General features: G+C 37.2%; 1 protein-coding gene across 1 annotated transcript; it reads left to right on the top strand.

The window, feature by feature from the left end:
• The first annotated feature begins 278 nt into the window (after positions 1-278).
• LOC149816435 (phosphatidate phosphatase PAH2-like) lies at positions 279-19,912 on the top strand. Its single transcript, XM_089987445.1, has 11 exons — positions 279-2,958; positions 3,222-3,805; positions 3,894-3,967; positions 4,716-4,800; positions 11,454-11,540; positions 11,702-11,774; positions 18,099-18,142; positions 18,680-18,808; positions 18,904-19,002; positions 19,079-19,386; positions 19,551-19,912. The coding sequence occupies exons 1-10, from the start codon at positions 426-428 to the stop codon at positions 19,133-19,135; spliced, it is 3,765 nt and encodes a 1,254-aa protein (XP_089843571.1). The 5' UTR covers positions 279-425; the 3' UTR covers positions 19,136-19,386; positions 19,551-19,912.
• Positions 19,913-27,685: the final 7,773 nt, after the last annotated feature.

Below are 27,685 nucleotides of genomic sequence, written 5' to 3'. Positions count from 1 at the left end.
CAAAACCAATAATCAAAATATTTTCTTTTTAACAACTAACAATAAACGCAAGCACATTCCTTCTACCCATTGGAATATCACCCCCCCCCCCCCCCACACATTCCATCGTTGTCCTTCTCTCTCTCTCTCTTATTTGTGAATCCCCCAATTGTGTGATAGGTTTATTTTGTTGATTCCTTTTCTATGTAAGCTTTGTACGTTTACGTTAATTTTCGTTTGATGGCTCTCTGCAAATAAGCGTCTTTGGACGTCGTTGGTCATCACAATCCAATCTTTTTGAAGTTGGTATCTCCGAAATCGATCGATTCAATCCGGAGGAACCCAATTCTCCGTCACCAAAAATTTGGGTTCCTTTCATAATTGAAGAAAAATTCTGATCGGGGTAGCAGAATTGTGGGTTTTCCGTTGCCCGGGCGATCGGGAAGATGAACGCCGTGGAGCGGCTGGGAAGCTACATATCGAAGGGAGTCTACACCGTGGCCGGGCCATTCCATCCATTTGGTGGCGCCGTTGACATCATCGTGGTGCAGCAGCAGGACGGAACCTTCAAATCGACGCCTTGGTACGTGAAGTTCGGCAAGTTTCAGGGGGTGCTGAAGCGGCGGGAGAAGCTGGTCACTATCTGCGTCAATGGCGCCGAGGCCGGGTTCCACATGTTCCTCGATCACAAGGGCGAGGCCTATTTCCTCATGGAGGTCGATCACGACAACGATGATGGGGCGCCGAGCGCGCCGTCCTCTGGCGAGGACACGGAGGATGGGAAGCAGAGGAAGAAGGGTGGTGGTGGTGAGACGGAGGATTTGGACAGTCGCCGTGGACCCAAACTGGATGAAGAATCCACGAATCCTGTGAGGACGACGATCGATGAGAGCAAAGGGAAGATAGTCGTGAGGACCAACTCGAAACGGTCGCGAATTCTGGGGCTCATGTTCGGGCGGAGGTCGATGAAGGGGGAGAGGAGGGACGGCAATGGCGTTGAAAGGATCAGCTCGCTGGAGAGGGCAGAAATCGCAGCGGATCTTCTCGAAGTGAAATGGTCGACGAACCTCTCCGATCGCGAGAAGGAGGGTACCGCCACTAAATCTTCATTGTCGTGTTCTTCCTCTCGCGTGGCTAATGGTAAAGATGATCCTGGTTTATGTAGCAATGAAAGAGTAGGTGAAAATCGTGATGTTGGTGTTTTGAATTTGGAGAATTATGGTCAAAAGAGTCCTTCTGTGCTGGAAGATGATTCAGTTGTAGGAATGAATGCTGAATTGGAGTTGCCCGGTTTCGAAAATTCACGTTTGTTACAGGAAACTGGCTCTGCTTTATCAGGAAATGCTGAACAGGAAACGCTAGGAACCAATTGTTTCGAGTCTTTTGATATTGGTGAGGAGTTGCAAATGTCTCATATGGTTGTAGATTCAGAATGTTTGAATTCAGGTGCGGGAGAATCAATTGAAGACGACACACGGGTCCTTTCAAGGGCTGAGAATTCTAATAAGGAGGAGTTGAAAGATGGTATTTCTCTGACATCATCTGGTTTTGAATCCGGAGTTGGGAATGCTAATACTGAGAATTGCAAAGATGACGTTATCGAGCGGGATGCCCCTCAGGAACGTTGCACAGAAGTGGTTGAACTTCACACTGAGGTTCTATGTGAGACAACTGAGCTTGTTAATGAACCTATTTCGTTGCCCAAGTTGGTTATACACGCTGAAGAAGAAATTGCAGATTCTTCGAATTTGAAATTGAATGGAAACGAGCGTTCATGCTATATTGATGAACATGATGTTGTAACAGAGAAAGAGCATGCCTCCAAGGATCCGGTTTCACAAAGTTGCAGTTTGGATGAATTGATCGATGATAGTGGGACCGAACACTTGTTAGAAGATGATTCAGCCCAGAATGAGCATGTAGAAGTATTTCAAATTGATGATGTTTCGGATGCTGAAAAATTTGTGATGAATGTGGTTGAAGAGGTGGTCACAGGGGAGAGGGCTTCTCACGTGGAATCAGTGCAGAGTTTTGAAAACCAATCCGAAGTTGTAGATGATTGCCGCTCTTCCCCTGACCCTTTTAGAGATGCCAGGGTTCTTTATGAAGGAAAATTTTCAGAGGTGATCGCTGCTGGTGATGACAGTCTAGAATATCATATTGATGTTCAGATAAGCCGGCAACTATCAGACCAAGAAACAGTCTCAACTGTAACCACTTTGTCCCATCACAGCCATTCCAATGTGGGCAACCATGAATTGGAAATATGTGGTAATGTTGAGGACACCTCTGCTACTAGTCTCACAAAACCTGGTAATGATGGTCTAGGTGCAATGGAATCAGGCCACCTGGAAGGCTGTCATTGGCTTGAGGATAACCTGCTTAGTGGTAATTCGAGCTTTTCAGATGACAATGTCCATTTTCGAGCGTCATGCTCAGAAGATGCTGCTATCGATGGGGAAAACATGACAGTTCATGCTATTGATGGCATTCAGGAGCAGCCAACCAAATGGGACAGGATACACCATAAATCATCTTCGTCTTCAGAGCTTACGTTTGAATCTCAGTCTTCTCCTCTAACAGGCCCAGGCACAGCAGATTACACTCAGGAATCATTACATGATACCTATGATAGGACGTCTGTGGAAGCCAGGAAGAGATCAAAACCAATTAGTATTCCAAAAGTTCGCAACCATGAAAGTGATGCTGAACCATTTTCCAAATCTTTACCCGTTATCAGATCTGGCATCTCTGACCTGGAAAGCTTTCACATTCAGACTCTCAGTCATTCGCTGACTTCAAATTATGAACTCTTGAAGATGGGAATGCTTAGGCTGGATTTCCAAAACCCTTCAAAACATACAGTTGCCTCTAAAACTGAAATGGAGCCAGAGCAGCGCATGCCTGAGGGTGATAGTTCTGTTTGTGAAACCCAAGCTGCAGTGGAATCCAAACGAATCTCAGCTGGCCCTGCTGTTGGTAAGATCGTATTTTCTAGCTTTGATATGGAACACATTTACAAAATGCCTTTTGTTTCCTCTTAACTGTTTCTGATACAATAATCAAACTGTTGTTGTTTTTGGGTGGTAATATTTGCTTAGTTCCTTACATCCTGTTATTGGGTGATAAAATTTGATTAGGTCCTCATATGTTATTTCCAATATTCTTTTTTTCCTTTTTTCTTTGGGGAAAAGTTATTACATTTCATGTTTATTAGTATGTGTTTGTCTGCAACTATGCAGAAATATCGCTTTGTAAACATCTGCTATCTGAAGGCATGGGGGTTGAGGCTGCTTCAAAGGCATTTGATGCTGAGAAAGTTTCTTTTGGTAAATTCAGTGCTTTAGGTCCGTCAATTGTGAAGAATGATAAGCTTATAGTACGGATCAATGGTCAATACTTTCCATGGGATGCTGCAGCACCTATTGTCCTGGGCATGGTTTCATTTGGACATGAAAAATGTGTGGAACTTAAAGGCATGATTGCTGTGGAGCGAGTTGAAAAGAGTCAAAAGACACTTGAAAATTATCCATCTTCTGCGATTGTTCCCTCAGGTGGAAGCTGGAGATTCTGGCCATTTAGTTTCAAAAAATCAAAACCACTTGCCCCTACTCGAACATTTCCAAGTGGTAGCTTGAGTGATAATGGTAGTGAATCTCTTGAGATCAAGCTTGGTACACCAGGGGAGAAAAGCATGTATGTAAGAGCTACTAAAAAGGTCCAAACAATTATTCCAACATCTGAACAGTTGGCATCACTAAATCTAAAAGAAGGACAGAACATAGTAACTTTTACATTTTCAACTGCGATGCTTGGGAGTCAGCAGGTCGCTCTTTTACTTAAGAATATCTCTTTAACTAGTCTGTTGAGTTTTTGTGTCCTGGTATGACTGCATATAGTTTTCTATTGAGCAGGTTGATGCTAGAATTTTTCTGTGGAAATGGAACACAAGGATAGTCATCTCGGATGTTGATGGAACAATCACTAAGTAAGTTCTTATGTGCAATCATTTTAGTGGTGACAGCTTCTTGTTGGTGGCAGTGATGTCTGTAACTGCAGGTGTGAGGGACACATAAACTTCAATTCCTGCATTACTCCTTATTCTGAGCATTTAGGCTCTCTATTGTTTTCTTAGATAGTTAATAAGTTCAGATGCCAAGATATTAGCAGAAAGCTGCTAGTAGAGGCATACTTTTGACCATAACAAAAAACACATTTCTTAGAACAAGCAGGAAGATGTCTTATAAGTTTTATAAGATATATGTTAATCTAATTCCAGAGCTATTTTGGATGCATTTGACCTGCTTATGTTTCATATATGTAGAAGTTTTGGCGATTGCATACTTGTAACATTAATCATTATCAACAACATATTTGACTTAAGAAGGGTATTTTCATTGTATAAATATCAGTGACAAAGTTCAGTGCTAATCTGTCAAGAAAAATGAGTTGGGATATTGGCTACTACAAACTATTTTACCTGTATTCTTTTAGATTCTTTTGATTCACAAATCATCTTAGACAGTATGCAGTTGTTGATAATTGAACAAGTCGAGAAAATGAGCTATATATATATATTCTTGTGAATTTAATTCGATGCTGAAAAAATCTGCTTCTTGTGCAGTTCAAATTTTGAATTCAAGAATAGTTCTCTTTTTCCTTTTATAGTAAGTTTAAGGAAATTTTTGAAACCTGTTTTACATTCTTTGAACCAATCTTTCAATCTTCTTGTGCAGATCAGATGTTCTTGGACAGTTCATGCCTTTGGTTGGGAAAGACTGGTCACATTTAGGTGTAGCACATCTATTTTCAGCAATAAAGGTAGGCGGTACTCCATATTTTCTTCTCTTCTAGATTTTCATTTCCAAATGCTTGTAAATGGTCAAGGTGTTATTCAGTCTTGGTTAATGAAGCAACCATAGGTTCAAAATGCACAGTGATGTGCCATGGTGTAAATAGGATTGTTGATTTGAGATGTAGTGAATGGAGTTCTCGTGAAAGTCGCAAGAAAGCTGATTATGAGGCATTTGATGGATTGGAAATGCAATAAATTTGTTGCTATATTTTGGAATGGAATCTTACACACTCACATTTGCATGCCAACTAGCGGAAATCATCTTCTTGTTGGAAAACCCCCGTGTGATTTTCAGAAATTGTCCTGGGGCATTTTGTTTCCAAAACACCTTTATCAAATATTTCAGTTTGTGAAATAACCATGGGCATTTGTTCTGTAGGATAAGGGATGTTCCATCAAATAATTGTACTCTAGTTGTTAGCGATTGACACAATTAGCATACCATCCGTATTATTATTGAGAAGTTAATATTCCTATGGTCTGCATTGTTTTTGAGAAGTTAATCTTGTAGGGGTATGGGGATGTTAAAGTACACAGGTAGAGGGGGTATGGCTTTGAAACCTTTAAAAAGGGGATGTTTGTAAAGAAACAAACAAATGAATAAATAAAGACACACACACACACATATATATATATATATATATATGGGTTAATATTTGGTGCTATTGAAGGAACAAAACTATTGATCCGGAATCATATGTATAAGCTTTATCAACTCAATCTGACCACATAGATGTGTTCAGCATAGTTTGTTTGCTAAGTATCAAACCTTGGATCATGTTGTTTTGATCTAAAAATATGATTTCTTTGAGTCATGAAATTTTACTGCATTGTGGGCTGCTGGTTTTTGATTCCCTTAAAAAACTGCTTACATGTTACAGTCACACAATTCAAAACTCATTTTCTATCAGTGTCACCAATATTGTCGATATGTTGAAAATATTGCGATATTATTGGCAAATCCAGGTCAGTCGATATATCAGAAAAATATCGCGATATTTTCAAAATATCGCCAAGAACAAAAATATCACAATATTATATAGTGATATTTTTGGAAAAAAATCTTATTTTATATATTCTAAGCCCAATTTTTTTATTTTAAAAGCTTTTAAAAGTTATTTCCTTATTTTTTATAGAATACCTATTATTTTCTTATATTTCTTATTTTTTTCATATTTTTTGTATTTTTAAAACTCCCAAGATTTCACAACTTTTGAAAATCTCTCCGAGAAATACCGTTGCCGAGAAAATACCTTGAACGATATAGGTGACTATGTTTTATATTAAAAAAGCCCTTGTAGATCACATCCACAAGGTCCGATCTACAAAAAAAAATCTAAACAATATGAATAAAAGTGATTTATACTCAATAGCTCCATGCCTTCAATAGAACTGACTATTAACCCTATATATATTGTGTGTGCGCTGTTACGAAAAGCACTTAGCATGGACTAGGTGATGGCTTTAGCCTAACCTAGACACTGGCCAACAGGAACCTGGCTAAACTCCGAAAATGAAAATTTCTATAGAAGTTGATTATGATTTCTCTGACTTTGATCAATTTTGCATATATTCATATGACAAGTCTGACAGCTGCAAACAATGTGTCACACTAATATGCAAAAGTATGCATGGTTGTGTAAAGAATAATACAAATTTTTGTCTTGGATTGGTTCATCAAAATCAGTTTCACATCTATTTCTGCAGTATGTCATGCATTAAAAATATATAATGGTGATACATATTTAGTCAAGTAGACAAAACTACCCTAATATGCTCTAACAATACAGTTTGTTAGTTATTAAAAGGTACATGTGTGTGTGTGTGTGGGGGGGGGGGGGGGGCATTGCTCTCTCCCCTAGGTAGCTTGGAAATTATCAACTTTGTTGGGTTAAAACATAAAGGACCGCTACTATTTGTATAACTGGTAATTTGAAACCTAGAGATATAAACATGGATGACAATTGATAAACATGATATGCAGTGTGCCTACCATTTTCATTTATTAATTCATAAATGCTGGTTGCTCGTGCTTGTTTTGAACCTGTGTATATGCATGCTCAAATTGATATCACACTTTTGTTTTGTTTTGAAGCAAGGAAACACAACATTCTGTACTAAAACTAAAGTGAGATGTACAAAAAAACTGATGGCTGGATAGCACTTGTAATAATTTTGAATGTGAATGACGATGCTAGATGTTATGCCCTAACCCCACTATAGCTCTCGCTTCTTTATGTCCCTTGCTTCTTTCTTCTCCTTCCCTGTTTCATTTTTTTCTGCCATTATAACAGACAAAAATGTAGAATTCATGGTATGGAAGTCATACACAATGTATTTATCGAGAAACAAATCTCACTAGTACAAGAAAATGGCATGAACCTCTTTAGGGATGCTTGGCTTGTGGCAGAAGCTACTGCTGTTTGTGAGTATTGCTGTCGAAATAACCTGATTTTCGAGATTTTCAAGCCATATACCATGTAAATCTGATCTTCCTACAGTGAGTTATGATTTTTCCTTTTCAATCTTTTCCACAACCTTATTTCAATTTTCTGTTGCTGACAGGATAATGAACATCTCTAGCTTTGATTGAGCTGTATGCCCATAAGAACAAGTTAAATAGAGTCGGAAGAACATGAATGACAAAATAGCGATATGGTCACAAACTACAACAACAACAACAACAACAACAACTACGCCTTCATCCCAAAACAATTGGGGTCGGCGATATGAACCAAAAAAAGAAAATCATTCTGGGTCTTCCACATGAATCCTTCTCCTCCAATCATTTCTATCCAATGCCATGTCCTCGGTGAGGTTCAAAGCATTCATATCGTTTCCTATCACCTCCATCCATGTCTTCCTAGGCCTACCCCGACCTCTTTTAACTAATATATTTTTCCATTTCTCCATCCTTCTAACTGAAGCATCATTAGGCCTTCGCCGAATATGTCCAAACCACCGTAAACGATTCTCTCTCATCTTATTTTCAATGGGTGCAACGCCTACCTTCTTACGTATCTCCTCGTTCTGAATCTTATCTTTTATTGTATTTCCACACATCCATCTCAGCATACGCATCTCAGCTACACTCATTTTTTGAATATGATGTCTCTTGGCAGCCCAACATTCCGTACCATATAGTAAAGCAGGCCTAATAGTCGTCCTATAAAACTTTCCCTTCAACCGCAATGGCATTCTACGATCGCACAATACTCCAGTTGCACTTTTCCATTTCATCCACCCAACCTTTATCCTATGATTTACATCTCCATCAATTTCTCCATACTTTTGAATGATAGATCCCAAATATTTGAAACAATCATCCACCGATATTTCTTGCTCACCAAGCTTCACTACACTCCCATCACTACTTCGTTGCTTACTAAACAATCATCCACCGATATGGTCACAAACTAATGTTTAAAAATACTTTGGGCTTGCAGTAGGGGAAAAAATGAGGAAGGTTGGCATGTCAAGGGAGACTATTAAGAGAAGATCCTTGTGGTGCATGCACAGCCGCACACACACTATTTCTTCAAGAGGAGTAAAAGTTTACTCATTCAAGTGGAGAAATGGGTCACAAAAGCAATAATTTGTTGCAATTAAAAGAAAGAAAGGAAAGTTGCTCTATAGGGAGCACAACTACCAATTGGGGAGTTCAGATATGTACAAATCACAAATGTGAAGTTGAATGACAAGGATTATGTACAGTTGTTGATCTATGATGTAATTGGCTATTCTTGTAAGAGGGAAGTGGGCCAAAAGAAATGGATATTTCCTATGCTGGTTGGAGAAGGAAAACACTGTCACGAAATAGTACGGATTCCAATGCACTCCATAATGAACTCCAAGAATCAAAACATTATTCATTTGGACACAAACATAAGAAGTAAAAAGACACACATGAAAATGTGAATGAATAACTTCATTAATAATGAACATTAAAAATACAAAAAAAAAATTACATTCAAACCTCACTACTTTACACTCAAAACACTCAAAAGCTTAATACTACCCATCACTCTCTCACCTTACAAAGCACACACCCATACACTTTTATAGCGAAGAAAGAGAAGAAGTAGTGGAAGAGAGGAAAGGAAGTCCTCTCAAGAACCAAGGGCCACCTCCCAACAACTAGAATTCTAGCCATCGGGACTAAGTCAACTTGTTTGACTTAGTCCCTATATATATTTATAATAAATATATATAATATAGATTTATAATAATAATAATAAAAATATATATATATATAGAGAGAGAGATAGATATATACACAAAAGGGATACATTAATCTTAACAAACACATCAGTAGTCTCTTAGTTACCTCAATCAATGCTCCTTCACATTTCGAGATTTTTTATGTACCTGTGAACGCCATAAAGAAGTATAAAGAGCTGTGATCAAAGCATACTCCAAGAACAGGACAATATCCAAGAAGTATAAAATTCCAGACAAGTGTCCTCGAGGAAGAGGCATATGCAAATGCTATGGTGCATTAAGGGATCATAGGCTGAGTGTTATTAATTTACTTCAAGAACTATAAAGGCAGAAATTTTTTCTAGGGAAGATGCACTGTCTCTTGAAGTTATGTATACTCTTCTTCTATGACAAAAAAGCTAGAAGGCTGCCCAAACAAAGCAATGAGCTTTGTGTTGAAATTCTGGCCCTCGATAATGTTCAAAATCTTTTTAGCCCTTTATGAAAGAGGAAGAGGATGAAGAGGAGATTTAGTCATGGAAGATGTCTGGGATTTATAATTGGTGATGATAAAAACAAATATTTGTATTATGAGATACACGGCACAATAAATAATGGTGTTAGGACTTGGTATGAAAGTCAAACTTCAAAGGAAATAGTCAAATAGGCTTTCCATTCTAACACTCACGAGAACTAATAGGAGAAGAAAATCAAGTAAACAATTTATTTTCTTGATTGGTTTCGTTATTTTTATCTAGTGTTGAGGCTGAGTTGGCATTTGACATTTATGAGGGTTTGTGGATTGTGGTTGAAGTCTGATCTTAGTAAGTTGGTACTTATATTGTCATGACAGAGTAACCATTCAAATAACCTTGAACCCTGTAAACCATGAAAAGATGAAACTGATAGTTTTTCACTGCCATGTCATTGGGGAGAAGGTTGTGGCTAGGCTGTTTCATGCTTCTTATGTGATATTTCAATTTCTGCTTGCTGACATCTTCCCTTAGCTGCTAGAGAACCATGACTCATATATTATTAGCAAGTCGAGAATATTGATCTTTTCTCAAGCTTGAAGGTGAGTATTAGAATATATAAAGCAGTTTTATCTTTTTGGCTTTACATGTATAACCTTCCGTATACATTTGTACATGCGTGAAATACTCACCATGCATCAAGGGCATTTTGTCATTGTGGTACCCTAAGTAAGAGAATTTGTAATAAGTTATGCGAACGAGGTGCTAGATGTTATGCTCTAACCCCACAATAATTTTGTCTTTCGTTTTCTTATCTTCTCCTTCATTAGTTCATTTTCTACTCCCCTCTTTTGTTTCCTCTGTCATTGTAGCAGGAAAAATTTAGAACCCCAAAAATAGCATTCACACACTCATGTACATGCACAATACATCCTAAAGTCTGGCAATCTGCTGTTTTGGTATCATATCTGTTAAACCCACTTTATTCAATCTTTGATTGATCAAAGTAATCGGCAAAAAAAGTCTGTATAGTTTGAGCCACAGGTTCTTGTGCTTGTGTGGTTGTCTGCTTCTCTCCCAAGACAAATAACACACAGTGTCACAGAGTCATGCAAGAATAGGTAATTGATAAAACACATCATTGTATTCTAGATAAATGGTAGGTAATTAATCACTCAAGGTATTTTTTTATTTATTTATTACATGGAGAAACCACATCCATGATCAGAAACCTGGTTGTACTTGTCTTAACTTGCTGTACGTGCGGTTGCCTTCCGGCGGTGTAAAAGTCCACGGGTGCAGGCGTGCCCCTCGACCCCCAGGGAGTCTCCTGCTTTTCCTTGCAAAAGAGGGTGGCCACATGGGGATTCAAGCTTGGGGGTAGAGGATATCTTCCTATCCACAAACTTGAGAGCATGTGAGTAACCACTTAACCACTCAAGGTGCTATAATAAGAATTTGTAAGATCACCTTCTGGCAATTGCTGTTCGAAGTGCTGCATAGGATGGAATGAAAGATGTCTAAAAGCCAACATCCCACCTAATCCTAGTTGGCTTGAGCAGTGTAGAAGTAGTGTATAATAGATTGGGTTTATTTGGACCATTAGATTAAACTGGCCCTTGAATATGTTTAATAATACACACAGTATCAGGTCATTTAGTTAATGGGTCTCTGAATCGGAAGTTACCCTCAATGTCTTTTACCTCATCTGGTAGACACCCTAATGTTGAATTAGCATAGCCCTTTGCTGCATTTGCAAAGGCTAATCATTTGGGCCTAAGAGAAGTTTCTATTTTATGTGATCAAGATTTGTCACTTTAACTAAGTATTGGTTGCAATAATATCTGCTTTCACATTCTTTTGAATGATCTTCTGCTTCATCTACCGTTGCAGACATTAGAAAATTTCCAACCAAAATGATCAACACGTGCAATTTCTTGCTGCAGGAAAATGGTTATCAAATGCTATTCCTTAGTGCTCGTGCTATCTCACAGGCTTATCTGACAAGGCAATTCCTTTTAAACCTTAAACAGGTACAGAAAGCAGTTTCAATCAATACTCTACCCACAGATATTGATATGCCTATCATTGCTCATTATCTCCTTAATGAAATAATAAATTTCGCATAAAGGTACTTTTAAGTTTGAAGACTGAAAAAATGACTAAATTTGAATATTTGTATTTCAACCTGCAGGACGGAAAAGCACTTCCTGATGGACCAGTTGTAATTTCTCCTGATGGGTTGTTTCCTTCCTTATTTCGAGAAGGTGATAACTTGTTTCTAGATATTACTTTTTTTTGAAAGGTGCCCGTTAGTTTGTAGACTAGATGGCGAGATAGAGTCTTTATCTGGCATTCAAGGCTATTTTCTATTTCTAACCATTCGATAATCAGGATGGTGTAGATCATATGACTTTGGTTCTGGTTCCTTTGATGTATTCTTTATTCATCTTTGTTCATTTGTTTTGCATGTTTTTCATATGCATTTCTGTTTTTTATAGTGTTGATGATGATAATGCACATGCTTTTTGAATATTAAGTGCCATTTACGGTGGTCATTCACTGTTTCAGTATTGTTCATCATGTGATTTTGTTACCTTACGTGTGGCTTGACTTCCAAACTAATGCATAATCTTCGTGCTATGCCTGTTCCACTCTTGAATCCTGACAGGAGATCCCAACCACTGTGGGCATGTACATATATGCACATGCTGTAATGAAACGAGATGTGCACAATTATAATGCCAACGAAGGTCTACACAAGTGCACACTTACAATATGATCACTAAGGTTCAATAACAACCATACAAAAGAGATATAAAATCACAAAGAACACAATGGGAATAAGAGACTTTTTGTATTTCACTATTATGCTTAAAAAGCATATTTACAAAGGGTTACAAAGTGCTCTATTTATAGAGCTTAAACTTCCCTACAACTAAGTAAGAGAGGAGGTGTTCCAACTAGTCGTTGGTTGGACTGCCTCCAACGGTCAGAAATGTGACTGTTGAGCAGTCCAACAACTAGTTGGACTGCATCCCAACAGTCCTTTACAAGATTAAAAAAACCAAAAATAAAAATAAAAATAAAAATAAAAAAGTCCTAACTAAAATACTATAAGGTCCTTTGTGACCGATATTTATAAAAAGACCAAAATGCCCTTGATATTACGTATATTTATAAGAATATATAAATATACGTATATCAGGTACATATATATACATGTATATGTATATATATAATTATGTACAAGGTATTTTAACACTCCTCAAACTGATGGTGAGATCACCGAAAGTTTGTTAAGAAGAAACAAAAAATGTGATAGAGGGAGAGCTTTGGTAGAGAAATTCGCAATCTGAAACTCAGACTGAACATATGGCAAAGTAATCGTCCCCTTCAAGTATTCTTTTCGAACATAGTGACAGTCCATCTCGATATGTTTTGTTTGTTCATGAAATGTATGATTGCTGGCTATATATATGACACTTTTATTATCACAACATAACTTTGAAGGCTCCGAAACATCAACACCCATATCTGAGAGTAAGGATCTCATCCACACGATCTCGATTGTTGTTCTAGCCATTGCCTTATATTCAACTTCCATGGATGATAAAGACACTTTATGATGCTTTTTATATCTCTGAGAAATGAGGAAATCACCTGCAAATACACAAAAGCCCGTAGTTTAGTGATGATTATTGAGATCTCATCCTTAGTTAGAATCAGTATAAGCAATAATATTTAAGGAGGATGAAGATGAAAAGAATAGTCCTTTAGATATAGTTTTCCTGATGTATTGAACTATTCTTAACACAACACTCATGTGAACTATTGTAGGCACATGCTGAAACTGACTTGCAGTATGCACTGCATGCGCAATGTCTGGTCTAGTAATAGATAAATACATTAGTGATCCGACAAGTTGCCTATAAGGAGTTGGATCATCTAATATAACTCCATCTTCAACTCTCATTTTAGCATTAATCACTTCAGTAATATCAACATATTTTGTATATGTGATTCCTTATCGTGTAACATTATCTGCTACAAACTTAATTTGAGACAAGATGTATCCTCTTGGTAAATATACTACTTTAATACCCAAAAAATATCTCAAAAAACCAGGGTTGGTCATATCAAAAGATTTTTTAAGCATAATTTTAATTTCTTTAATTTCCTTCTGATCATTCCCAGTGATGATCATATCATTAACATATAAAAGCAAAATAATAAGTGGGGAACCTATAGATCTCACAAAAAGAACAATGTCAGTATAACATGATTTTAATCCAAATTTCTGCATAGTTTCACTAAAACGATCATACCATACTTTAGGAGCTTATTTAAGCCCATATAAAGTCTTTCGAAGACGAAGAACCAAGCCATTTTCAATAGTCAGACCAGAGGGAGGATCCATGTAAACTTCTTCATTTAAGAAGGCATTCTTAACATCTAACTGATATATAGGCAATTTCCTAATGGATGCTATTGCAACTAGAGTTCTAACTGTGGTCATGCGAGCTACTGGAGCAAATATTTTTTCATAATCTATTCCATATTCCTGAGAATATCCTTTTGCAACTAATCTGACTTTATATTTTTCTAAGGAACTGTCACTCTTAGTTTTGACTTTAAACACCCATCTACATCTTATTGTCTTCTTTCCCTTAGGAAGATGTTGGACTTCCCAAGTCTGGGCTTTATGTAATGTATCTAATTCTATTTTCATAGTTTCTACCAATTCTTTTATGTTTTTAGCTTCTTTATAGTTAGATGGTTCATGATATGAATGAATTGCTTCAAAGCATGCCCTATAGTTTGGAGAGAAGAATTTATAGGATACAAACCTATTTGGAGGCTTATGTATCCGTTCAGATCTTCTAACACTAGACTCTTCAATATTTGTTGGTTGACTATACTTCTCAAAAGCACATGGATGCTCTTCATTATCTCGTCTAGAGTGTTGGAAAATGTTATGAGTTAGTTCTCTTTATTCACTTGGTCCATTATTTGACTCAAAATTATCACTATCATCATTATCAATAATTTCATTATTGGACTTAGGTAACAAATCGAACAACAAGGCATACTCAGATTCTTCCTTAGGTTTTTCAAGATCAAATCCATTTTTATTTTCAAGAAATGTTACATTTATAGAGACATAAAGTTTATCATTTTTTGGATTATAGCATCGATAAACTTTTTTATTTTTGGCATATAAAAAAAACACATTTTATAACTTTAGGATAGAGTTTGTTATATTTTTCAAGAAGCATAAAACATTTACATCCGGAAGACCCTCAATATTTTCAAATCGGGAGAAATTTTAAAGAGTTTTTCAATTGAAGATTTGTTTTCCAAAGTTTGAGAAGGCATTCTATTTATTAAATAAACCGCGGTGAGAGAGGCTTCAGCCTAAAAACTTTTTGGAATTTCTTTTGAAATGAGTAGGGTCCTAGTAGTTTCAATAATATGATGGTGTTTTCTTTCAAAAATACCATTTTGTTAGGGGGGGCTAAGACAAGATTTTTAGTGTAAAATACCATGAGTTTTTAGATAGGATTGAAATTCATTTTAAAGAAACTCTCCCCCTGAGTCACAACGAAAGATTTTAATGTTTGTTTTAAATTGATTTTTAACAAAATTATGAAAAATTTTAAACCACAAAAACTTCGGATTTGAGTTTAAGGAAGTAGATCCAAGTATGTCTACTAAAATCATCTATGAATGTAACATAATATGAATAACCACCTTTTGACATAACGGGAGCGGGACCCATACATCTAAATGCACCAATTCAAAGATTTTATTAGTCAAGGAAGTTCTAGATCCAAAAGGCATCATTTGCATTTTTCCAAGTATACAATCTTCACATTCAAATTCTTTATCCTTACAAAAAAATTTCAAAAATAGAAAATGGGATAGTTTAGATATACTTGGGTGTCATAATCTTTTATGCCAAAGATCTAAATTAATTTCTTTGATATGATTACAAAAAGAGTTTTTAGGTAAACATAAAGAATCCATATAGTAAAGATCTACTCTTCTATAGCCTTGCCCAATCAGCTTTCTTGATTGGAGATCTTGCACCCAACAAGCCTTAGATTAGAAGAATATTTTACACCCATAATAAAAAATTTGAGATACCGAAAAAATATTTAAATCTAATTTTGGAATAACCCTCACATTTGGAATAATTTTTTTTTTGAAATATTATTGAGATTTCTTATACTTTTAACTTTCAAAGAAGTACCATTAGTGGTTAACACGCATGAAAAATATGAATTAGTGTGATCGGATAATAGAGACTCATTATGAGTAATGTGAAAGGAGGCTTCAGAATCCAAAATCCAAAAAAAACTTACCCGAAGGAGAAGAGGAGGGGATGGCGGCACCGGATGTAGAAGGAGTGGCTTTTAGTATTTATAAGATGACCTTCGCTATTTGGACAATTGTCAAATTATTGAAGTTGCTCTCTTTATTTGATTCTTGAGGTTCTTTACTTACGGTGACCACTTTTTTAAGCTTGAGACAATCCGGTCTTATATGTCCCGATTCTTTAATTTTACCATTGTACCCTATGTCACATGGGTGCGGGTGCGGGTGCGGGGATTCGGCACTTCCAAAAAACCCGGGTGCGGGGGTGCGGCAGGGGCAAAAATGTAATATATATATATATATATATATATATATATATATATATATATATATATATATATATATATATATATATATATATATATATATATATATATAAAGGGAGTCAGGGGAATAGGCGGGTTTTTTTTTTTTTTTTTTTGCAGCTGTCAGCTGCTGTCAGCAGCTGACAGACAGCTGCTGACATCATTAATGGACCTTAATGATCCTGTCAGCTGCATAATTTTTTTTTAAAAAAATTTCGAAGCCCATTTGGGCAATTTTTTTTTTAAAAAAAATGGACCTTAATGATCCTGGGTGCGGTCAACGCACCCAGGATCGGGTTGACCGCACCTGGTGCGGTACCCGCACCCGCGTCGAGTCGCGTCGACGCGGGTGCGTCACCCTTCTAGCCGAATCCCTGTGACATAGGTTGTACCTTTGTATCCTCTCCCATTATGTCCTTCTCTATTGAATTTTCCTTCAAAGTGAGGTGGTTTATAAGTTTTTACAAAAATTTCGGGTCTTGATATGGCAAGAATCTGGTCATTAGACTTGTACATTCAAAATCTTGTTTCTTTTTGACAAATTTGTTCTGATACCATGTAATGAAACAAGATGTGCACAATTATATTGCCAACGAAGGGCTACACAAGTGCACACTTACAATATGATCAATAACAACTTTACAAAAGAGTGATAAAATCACAAAGAACACAATGAGAATAAGAGACTTTTGGTATTTCACTATTTTGCTTAAAAACATATTTACAAAGGGTTACAAAGTGCTCTATTTATAGAGCTTAAACATCCCTATAACTAAGTAAGAGAAGGGGCAATCCAACTAGTCATTGGACTGCCTCCAACGGTATGACCATTGAAAGCAATCCAACGACTAGTTGGTCTGCATCCCAACCGTCCTTTACAAAATTCAAAAACCAAAAATGAAAAACAAAAATAAAAAAGTCCTAACTAAAATACTATAAAGTCCCTAGTGACCGATATTTACAAAAAGACCAAAATTCCCCTGATATATATATATATATATATACACACACACACACACACACACAAGGCATTTTAACACATGCACCTGTAGAGCTTCCATTGAATTGCAGCAATTATGTTGTTGCTGAAAAAGGGGCTCAAGTTTCATGAATAGTCAAAAAACACATGCATGCAATGCACTTTCCTGACTCCAGGTAAACTGCAGAAACTGTAGTTTTATAGAAAATATGGATCTGAGCTTCATATAAAAACTTACAAATAATAGCGATGTTGATTTTAGATGAAAGTTGAAGTCAATAGAATATTAGTGGTTCTATGAACATGTCATAAAAGAGGGAAAAGAAGATTGATATTACTATAGCAAATCTGGGTGTCTTTCTCATAAGACAGGACCCTTTACTACTTAGGTTAACTTACATTGCACCTGCACTGTCCAATTATTGGATAGCTATATAAATATTCTTGGATATCTTGTTAATGTTAGTATTTGTGCCTTTAGTGCATATCTTGCTTCTTTCTGTCCTTGTGTGGTGTATTCCTGATAAGACCTACTTGTGCTATTATTGTTCTTTTGTGAGATTTGAGTTTACTGTTTTGAAGTGGGAGGAAGAGTTGAATTTAGGTCTGCTATGGTTATCCTATGCTATATAAATAGGAAAATCCGTATCTTCGAACACTGTGCTATTTTTTTCGAAAAAAGAACATTTAGCGGAGGTTTTGAACCACCTCTAAATGTCATTTTTCCACCGGGAGATTTAGCGGCAGTCAAGACCGTCGCTAAATCTCTGGAGCATGAACAAAAAAAAAAGACTAATCATCGCTGTTTAATCGTGTGTGATCAACAGCGACGGTTCGTCCAACATATCTTCAAACACTTACGGGTTACTATATATATTGTGCTCTGGTTCCATAATTTAAGAGATTCTCCCTTTATTTTTTTTCAGTTATTAGAAGGGCTCCGCATGAATTCAAGATTGCGTGCCTTGAGGTGAGTCATTGATTTATTTTTTCGTGTTGGACATTGTTTTTTCAATCCAATTCTTCCATGTTATTTATTTATGTGGAAGGACATGCATAAATTTTCAGTTAATGCATTATTTTCCTTCGTATTCTTCTCATTAGATACATTGATTTTCTAGATTGAAAAATTCGGGACATGCACCTGATTCTTTATATAGACAAGTCCAAGTAGTACTTTGTCAGATGCTTGTGCCTAATACATGCAGTACAGTTTGTTTCACTATAGTCAAACTTAACCTTAAATTTAAGTTCTGTTTTATGATTTGTTCATGAAAATTCTCACCTATGCTTTTCTATAATAATGTTAATTTTTAAAGATTACATGTTTTCTATGCTTGTAAAAGCAAAAATATTCATTCAACACTAGTAATGTCTTAAGAATGAAATGTAAGTTTTCTTAAGCTAATTGCTTATGCTGCTTTAGCTGTGTAAGTATGTCCGGACACATTTTGAAGGCCACTTAGATATTAATCCGTTATTATTTTTCTATTTTTCCCCTTTCCAGGATATTCGTGCATTATTTCCTCATGATCGCAATCCATTTTATGCTGGTTTCGGAAACAGAGACACTGATGAGATCAGCTATCTGAAGGTTGGAATTCCAAAGGGTAAAATCTTCATTATTAATCCCAAGGTATTGTTTGCATCTCCCTAACCATTTGGCATGTTGAAATTTGTCAATACTCATGGCTATCTTCTGAACATCGTCATGATGGTTTTCATTAATAGGGTGAGGTGGCTGTGAACCGTAGGGTTGATACAAAGTCGTATCACTCTCTACATTCCCTTGTTAATGGCATATTCCCAGCCATGTCCTCATATGAGCAAGTACGTATCTACAGGAACAGTTGGTTTTGGATATAATTGTCATTGTTGTTCTTCGCTAATGCATAATTTACTTCAGGAGGACTTTAATTCATGGAATTACTGGAAGATGCCACTTCTTGATGTCTATGATTAAAGTGAATCCAGTTGCTTCAAAACTCAACAGAAATTGTGAATCAGTCGATGCTCATGGTAAAAGAATGACAAAAGCGTGCTCATTTGGGAGCTTGCTGGGTGGTCCCCTTGTTTATTGTTAGTGCAGGTGTTTCTTATATGAGACCTGTTCCTGTGTATAGATGATCATAAGTGCCTTATTCTCAGTGTCTTGGGCAGTCAAATTCATCACCGTGGGAACTTCACCCAACCAGCTCGAAGTCTTCACTGCAGGCAAGCTTCCATGTCTGAGACTAGCCTCAAATTTAGTCAACTTTGCTTTGATTGGTTATATGTTTATGAGATTATGATGTTCCAAGTTGTTATCAGAAAAATTTGTGTTGTATCCATGAATGTTCCTTTCACCCTTAAACAAAGATACTTTGCATCTTTTGCAGATAATCCATTGGATTCAGGTGGTATTGGTCCAAAGAGATGGTTCCATTGCACTATCATCGAGAGTAACATCTCATTTTGGCCTACGAGTTGGTGTCTGTACAGATAAATTGTGTTCCTAATTTAACCAAGTTTAGGTGAAGGAATTGTATAGTATCTAGAGAGAAATTCTCGTGGAGCCATATGTGTGTAACGGTGAGTATGCCAAAATTTTTGCTGCATATGAGGAAGGAAAATTTGTATCATTATTGTAATGCCATTCTTATGTTTTTTCAAATTTCTAGTTCATTGACCGGTCTGGACAGTGTTGATTTGTATGGAAATAAGAACTTGGAAGAATTTGTAAAATATCTTATAGAACCAATTTGTGCATATTTTCCTTCCATTAAGCTGGAGTACTGTTGTGCAAACATAAATAATGATGATGATGACACTGTTTCTTTGGCTAGCCCAAAATAGTATACATGGCTTTATAGTGGCGTACTTATCACGAGGAATGATTGATTGGTATGTGAAACTGGTGAAGATCATGAAACTACAGTCTCTCTCACTTGCAGATCTCTACGAGCATTCAGGTTCTGCATAAAATCTGTGCTGATTTTTCAGGTTAAGTTATGCCAGGATTCATAATGCCTTTACATCAAAAGTCTTAATTCAATGGTTCATTAGTTGACTCAATTGTTTTTTTAGCCTCTCTGCAAAAAGTCTTTTTTTGATATGTGCTATTTAAAAATAGCTGTTGGCATGGAAGTAAACATCACAAATCTTGAGCAAGATTTGCAGTTGTAGCTTTTTCAAAATTTGATGGATTAGATAAGGTATCATTCATCATTGTCTTATCACGAGTATTCGAGATTAAATCTTGTAGTTGTTATAAATAGAATTTTCACATTTGAATCATTGAGAGACTAAACAGAATCAAAGGGACAGATGGAGCTCTTTCCTGTGGATGTAAGCCTTTAATTTGTGTTTTCTCTCTCATTCTTAATTTCCTTTTATATCTTTATTCAATTAATTCTTATTCTTCCAAGAACACTGCCTTCATCAATATAGCTTCATGCTCAATGTCATTCTCATCACCCCATATTCCCCACCATCACTATGTTACCACAAGAAGCATCTATGCGTCGTCTCAACCATTTTCATGTGATAACCCAAGGATTGCTTGGACATTATTAAACATCATCAAGGACCAGCACCATATCATCCTCTATGTTGCAAGGATGCATTTTTTTGGCCATGATAACCGAGCATCTTGGCTTTCCTGTTTATTTTTATTTCCAGCGATGGGTTCGGCAACCTTGGCTTCGAGCAGCGATCGATGACTTTGAGCATAGGGTGTTGAGGGCGAGTCACTGTGCACTCCAGTAAGGCTCTGATACCACTGATAGATCTAGTTAGGATCATCTAGATGTGCACAGAGAGTAAAAAGAGAGATTTGAGGGACTCGGATATGGCCGGATCAGGGGGATAACACTCTATGTATATCGATGTGTTTCACAGTGTACCAGGCTGGGAATAAGTAGCCTCCCCTGGGTAGTCGTTTTCCAGCAAGATAACCAGGCATCCGGATATCCATCATAAAAGGTAAAAATAGTTTTAAAGGGATAAACTGAAAAACCGTTTTGGATAAACTTTGAAAACCACACTAGGATATGCCCAGGTATGGGCAACCCACAAGTAAAGCAAAGAGTGGGCCCGACTCTCTCCTTAACTCATGAGTCCATGAGTGAGAGGTCCCATGGCCACCTTGGAAGCCTAATATGATCAACAATCTGATCTTTTCCTGATTGAGGTATCAAAAACCCGAACCAGATTCAACTGTTAAGGCAAGCAAACAGCGGAATGTGGGTAAGAATAACTTGGATGTATGGGCAATGGAGGCAATGGTACCCTGACATCTTTAGTGATAATAGCTTAAAAGTTGTGGGCATCCTATAGTGTCACTTAATTATAAGCATTATCACTATCAACATATAGGTTAGAAACTTAATCGTACATGACAAATTATAACTATGTCTCTGGCTATAAAGGGTATGGTAAAATTTTAATAAGGATCACAATGTGGAACACTCGTGGTATCAGTTGGCATGAAAAACTACATTATCTGTCCAGTGTCATACATCAAAGAAAGCCAGATATAATATGTATACAAGAAACGAAGGTGCATTCGCTTGATCGTGCCTTCATGGACAATATTTGAAGGGATTGTAACTACTCTTACCGACCACCTAGGGGACGAGCGGGGGGCATCCTGGTGGTTTGGGAAGAAGGCCTAGTGGGTTTTGTCGCTTATATCGGCGATTTCACGATCTCCATTTTTTTTAGATTAAGCCATTGTTATCCCTATTTTGCTCACTATGGTATATGGTCCATGTACGAGCTCGCTTAAAAGGCACTTTTGGGCGAAGCTCAGGACGATTGGGAGTGAGGTGGTCCCATGTATGTTCGAGAATTGGTGGAAACTTCAATTCAATCTTGCATCTTAGAGGACTAAAATGCACCTCATGCATATATGCGAAATATGAGTAGGTTTGCGAACTTCATTGGTTTGGGAGTTTTGAGAGACATCCATTAGGGAAGAGTACTTTTTTAGATAAAAGACCCAAACATGTGCTTCCCACCTTTTATCAAAGGTGGAAAGGACCAATTTGGTTCTTTTCAATATTTCATGTATGGTTCTTCACATTATATGCATTTTCAAAATGCCAAAAAAAGTGGAGAAGTGCATAATTATAATTTGGTAAAGAAAATTTGAAGGAAACACAAAACCATTGGTGAGTTAGATGAAAATTTCCATGCCATTTCACCTCAGGGGTTTGAGGGTGCCCAATCTCCAAAATTTTAATTTGGCACTCTTGGCCAAGTGGCTAAGGTTGATAAGTAATAGAGAGAGTAGGCTGTATCTTATTTTTTTTGAAAAATATGATTTATGTGAACTTGTCAAAAAATTACAAATGGAGAAAAGGATCCGATATTTGAAAGGTGTGTGTTGAAGGAAAGGTTCTAGCTGATCCAACGTGTGACATCTCAAATCATGGTAAAATGATAAGGCAAGGAGCCGTTACGAATGCAAGCCTATCCAAATCAATGGTGGAGAAAAATAAGGAAACAATTGAAGAAATCCACGATTCCAGTGTGAATCAAGATTTTGGATATGACAAAATGGAAGGACAAACAGTATGGGATTGTAATCCAGACCTTGTAAAACTAGATAAATACGACCTCCATGGGCCCTGTAAAACATTGAGAAAAAAAATAGAAAAAGGCTGATCTTGTTTCACCGAGGACGTAGGCACATTAACTTGCCAAACCTCGTAAATCTTGTGTTGGTGTTTTCTTAGGGGTGTGTGTAACTTTTCTTGCATGGTATCAGAGCACAGCTATAATGGCATCTCAAGGCGCATCATCAGATATCTCACCCTCATCGACACAATCTGGTATGCGCCTTTCTCAATCCCTGTTGCAGTCACCAAACAACCTTCAACACTTCTTATCGATTAAACTAAATGGGGGAAAACTACTTGCCGTGGGAGTCTCAGTTCACTCCCATCCTTATTACCTATGATCTAATGGAGATGGTGGACGGGAGTAACCCAGCTCCTACAAAGTTCAAACCAGACTCGACTAAGATTAACCCTAAATACAGAGAGTGGCGCAGAAGTGATCAACTTTTGGTCTGCTGGATCTTGTCTTCCCTTACTGAAAATGTGCATAGTTAAATTGTTGGAAAAAATCGTCATATGAAATACGACAGTCTCTAAAACAATCGTATGCTGCTCACTCACATTCCTGAGTTATGCAACTCAAGTCCCAGTTTTAGGACTTGCGAAAGGGAAATAGATCCATTGATGAGTACATTCAACGAGCCAAAACTTTTGCTCACCAACTAGCTATTGCCTCGAAACCGGTGACTAATGACGATATCATTATGCAAATCCTAAAGGGTCTTCCACCTGAATATATTGCTTTTAGAACATCCATTGAAACCCGTCTAGATTTGTGTTCTCTCAGTGAACTCCACAACATGCTTCTAATTCAAGAAGCCCACTTTAGTGAAAGTGAGGATCAAGGTGACCCTATGATAGTCAATGCTAATGTTGTTAAGAAATTATGAGCAATATCGTCAAAACATTGACCGGATGATCCAACACGGCAGAAATGCAATGGATGAACAGAGAAACAAATATGATGCAAAATGCTGGATGATGCTGAAACAGGGATTAGATGCATAAGAAAACGAGATGCAAAAATGATATAATGAAATGTGATGAAAATGAAACAAGAGATTAAGATGAGACGCAATCGAATGCAGATGCAAATGATATGCGAGTTGCGGATTAGTAATGCGGGAAAACAATGATGCACAAAGATGCAAGATGCTATGCAACAATGAATTTGACGTTGATGCAGAAATGCGAAATATGAGAGTGCGGCACTGCAAAATGCAAGATGCAGTTGTAAACTAAAATGCAATAATGCAAAAAAGATTTATGCAGGCTCAGTTCATCACATCTTAGATGAAAATGAAAGTGGGGATATAAATCGAATGAAGGTGGAGGGAAATAACGTTGAAAATCAAATTGGCCATGCGTATTAATAGCAAATCGTAGAAATGTGAAATTGATATGATGTAGATTAAAATCGGTAAAATGAAATAGAATTCCCAAACGAGATGCGATTGAGTATGATTCCTATGAACATAAAATCAACAAATCTAATAACATGCGATGAATGATGATTCAGAGAGATCAAGTAACCCTAATAAAATGGAATGGCTAGAAATATACATAGCGAAGAAAGAAATGTGATGGAATGAGACCTTGACACAGATCTGAAGCTAGAGAGCTTGCAGATATGATGTTTAGTCAAATAAGAACAGTGGATGCAGAAGAAGCAAATGCAAGGAGGAACAATGAAAAATGTAACAAGAAATTACAAAAGAAAAACAGGAAGATAACAAAAAGGGTCAGCCTCTTATTGCAAAAATGCAAATTGACGCTGCTATGGGCAGATAGATGTTGCATATTATGAAAATTCAAAAAGAAAGAAGGAACAAGAAATAGAAAAAAAAAAAACAAAGAGGGAAAGGGGGTGGTCCTTACAGTGTACTGGTTGGGAGGAGAGAAGCTCTTTCTCTGAAGGTTGCTGAGGGATGGACTGATCTCCTTCACCAATTCAAAAAAGGAAAACAAAGAAAAGGGAGAAAGAGAAGAAGGAGAGGGAGAGAGAAAGAGGGAAAAGGGGAGAAGACAGGTGTGAGGGCTGCTAGAGCGATGAGAGGTACGAGAGATGGTCTAAGATGGATGATAAGGTCTCCCCTCTGCGTTGGTTTATAATGGGGGAGACCGTTATTTTCAAAAGGGGTCCCTCGATTTTTTAAAGAATTAAAAAAAAGAGGTTTTAGTTAAACAAGAGTTTCAAAAAGAGTTTTTTAGTTAAGAAAAAGAGTTTCAAAAAGAGGGTAAGCTACTTTTCTGATTTTTTTCTCTTTTATGTTTTTGAGAAAAAAAACTCTAAAAATATGAGGGATTTAACAGATGTGATCCAGATAAGATTTTTGAAAGCCTTACGAAAATATTAAATTTGAAATCTTGAGGATTTTACAAAAAGAGAGTTTTTGAGATAACGGAGTTAAATTTTTTAAAATTTGAGTTTTAAAATGGATCTGGATCAGAGGTTTTGAGCAAATATCAAGTTTGGATCTCGAATTGAGATTGGATCCGGATAAAGTACCTGAGCCAATATAGAGAATTTGATTTTTGGATTTTAAAAATAGAAGATCCGGACTCAGAACTGGATTTGGATATCTGATCTGGGTTTGATATTGGGTCAAATATAGAAAAATGGATTTGGGTTTCAGATTTTTAACATGGGAGTGAATCCGAGAAATGAATAAAAATTGACCCAGTTGCTCAAAAGGTGGGTGCCAGGGGTAAAAAGAGAAATTTCAAAATTTTAAAAAAATTGGGGTGTTCACAGATGCCCCTCTTTGCAGCTAAGCTGGTTGAAAGCCGAACTTAGTGGCGAAGAAAACACACCAAATTTTTAAAAAATGCCCCAGTCAGAAAATCTGAACTGAGTGTGGAAGAATTTGTTTTATGAAAATGATTCTCAGGTTTAGCACTTTGACTTGAATGGCTTGGAAAAAGATGAAATCCTTGAGAATGAAGTAATTGGATAAAAGGAAATGTGGAAATCGTGATGAGACTTTTGGACGAAGATCCTAAAATTTGTGACAAAGAGAGATTTTGATGAAGTCTCATGGTTGAGACAAAATAAGCTTTTTGAAAAGACTCAGGTTTAGCCCTTAACCTGGGTGGGACGACAAATATCTCGAAAAGCCGAGATTCAGGTTTAACCCTTACCTCAATAGGAAATAAATACCTCAAGAGCTGAGGTTCAGGTTTAACCCTTATCTGAATGGGAAAGAAATACCTCAAGAGCTGAGGTTCAGGTTCAACCCTTACCTGAATGGAAAAGAAATACCTCAAAAGATGATGTTCAAGTTTAACCCTTACCTGAATAGGAAAGAGAAATATGGATTCCTCATCAGAATGAGGGAAACCATGATGGGACTGAAAGAAATACTTCATCAGAATGAGGTAACTCTTTTGAAGATGTAAACAATGCCAGGTTGCATCACAATTTTTTTTTTAGAAACCAAAAATAGTGAGTTGAAGCGTCACCTTGATTATCCGGAAGAGGATGAAGGAGAGGCTACGATGGAAATGAAGTTCGGTTGCAAGGGCTCCACGAAAGTGGTGGAGGTCACACCCCACACGGCTAAGAAGAGAGAGATGGGAATGAGAGAAAGTGAAAGAGAGAGATGAGAGAGAAGAAAGCTCAAACTCGCCAACCTCCTGGAATGCTCTCTCTTTCCTTCACTAAAAGTTTTTAAACTCTATTGCTTAATGAACCAAGGGCGGGGGTTAACCTGCAGGAGATGAGCGTCTCGGGTCAAACACGCCCACCATAGCCGCCCAACATCCCCCACTCGCCCCTTAGGATTTGAAAAGGCTAATAAATTTACAAGGATGCCATGGGGCTGCCGCCCCATGCACCCAATGAGAGCATCCCTACTCATCAATGCTCCCTCTTGGAAAGAGCCAAGATGGGATTTCAAAAATTCCATGGAGCACAACCCCATGCTAATGCTTGGAGGGGCGCCCCACCCTCATGATGATGCCCCTTGCATCATCATGAGGTCCTCCTTATGGGTAGGGCCAATCGTGGCCCTCCCTTTTTGATCATCTTCCAGATCTAACAAATATGCCATTGTCCCAGCTGGTCTTCGTGGCTAGAGACATCCACCCCTAGTAGAAGTGGTCAACCAAGGGCTTGGTCAACTCTCTCCTAGTGAGCTCTAACTCAAAACGTGATAATGCTTCATAACTAAAATTTATTTAAGTCATTAATGATAATTAAAATATCATAATATATTTTTATTCTAAAATCCCAATTACAATCAAATCCTCATGCTTATTTCAAGAAAAATTTCATCTATTGCGAAATTTGCTTTCGTTTTGACTCCCATTCTACCGATACATGTTTCCAGTAATTCACATGCAATAACGAGTTTTTTTTCTCGTTTGGGTCTCAAATTCGGGGATAAACTAAATACATATATTATGAATTTACCTTAGAATTTGTAGAAGTTAATTCTTCATAGATTGCCTTCGATTGCTATTTATATTTCACTTACGTGATTTTAGACCTCGTATATCCATACAGGTACAATTATGAAAAATTCTCGAAATCATAAAAGAAATTCCCATTCACTAAAGTACATTGTATTATATTATCTTAAAAATATCATGGACCTTACATATAGGCCCTTGCCCCGGCTTGAGTGGAATATGATGATCTTGAGTACGTGTGGGAGGTAACCCCTTGGGTTCTCCAAAAACACCTTTGAAATTATCAAGGAGTTTACACATGTCGCTTGAGATTGCCTCTTCTTTGTTCATCTCTTCTTGATGTAGGAGTGGTTAGGCTAGGCAAATGAATGTCATATGAGTAGCTCTAAAGATTTTTAAGGCCTCTTGGCCATCCACGATTTCACCATCACCTTCATGCTTGGCTTTTATGCTCAATGGCTTGCCCGCTTTGGCAAATGTCATTTCCATGTCAATAA

Source organism: Nuphar pumila, chromosome 14 (assembly GCF_984573655.1).
Source record: "Nuphar pumila chromosome 14, dmNupPumi1.hap1.1, whole genome shotgun sequence".
In the NCBI taxonomy this organism is placed as follows: domain Eukaryota; kingdom Viridiplantae; phylum Streptophyta; class Magnoliopsida; order Nymphaeales; family Nymphaeaceae; genus Nuphar; species Nuphar pumila.
This window is presented reverse-complemented; position numbering and strand designations above follow the sequence as displayed.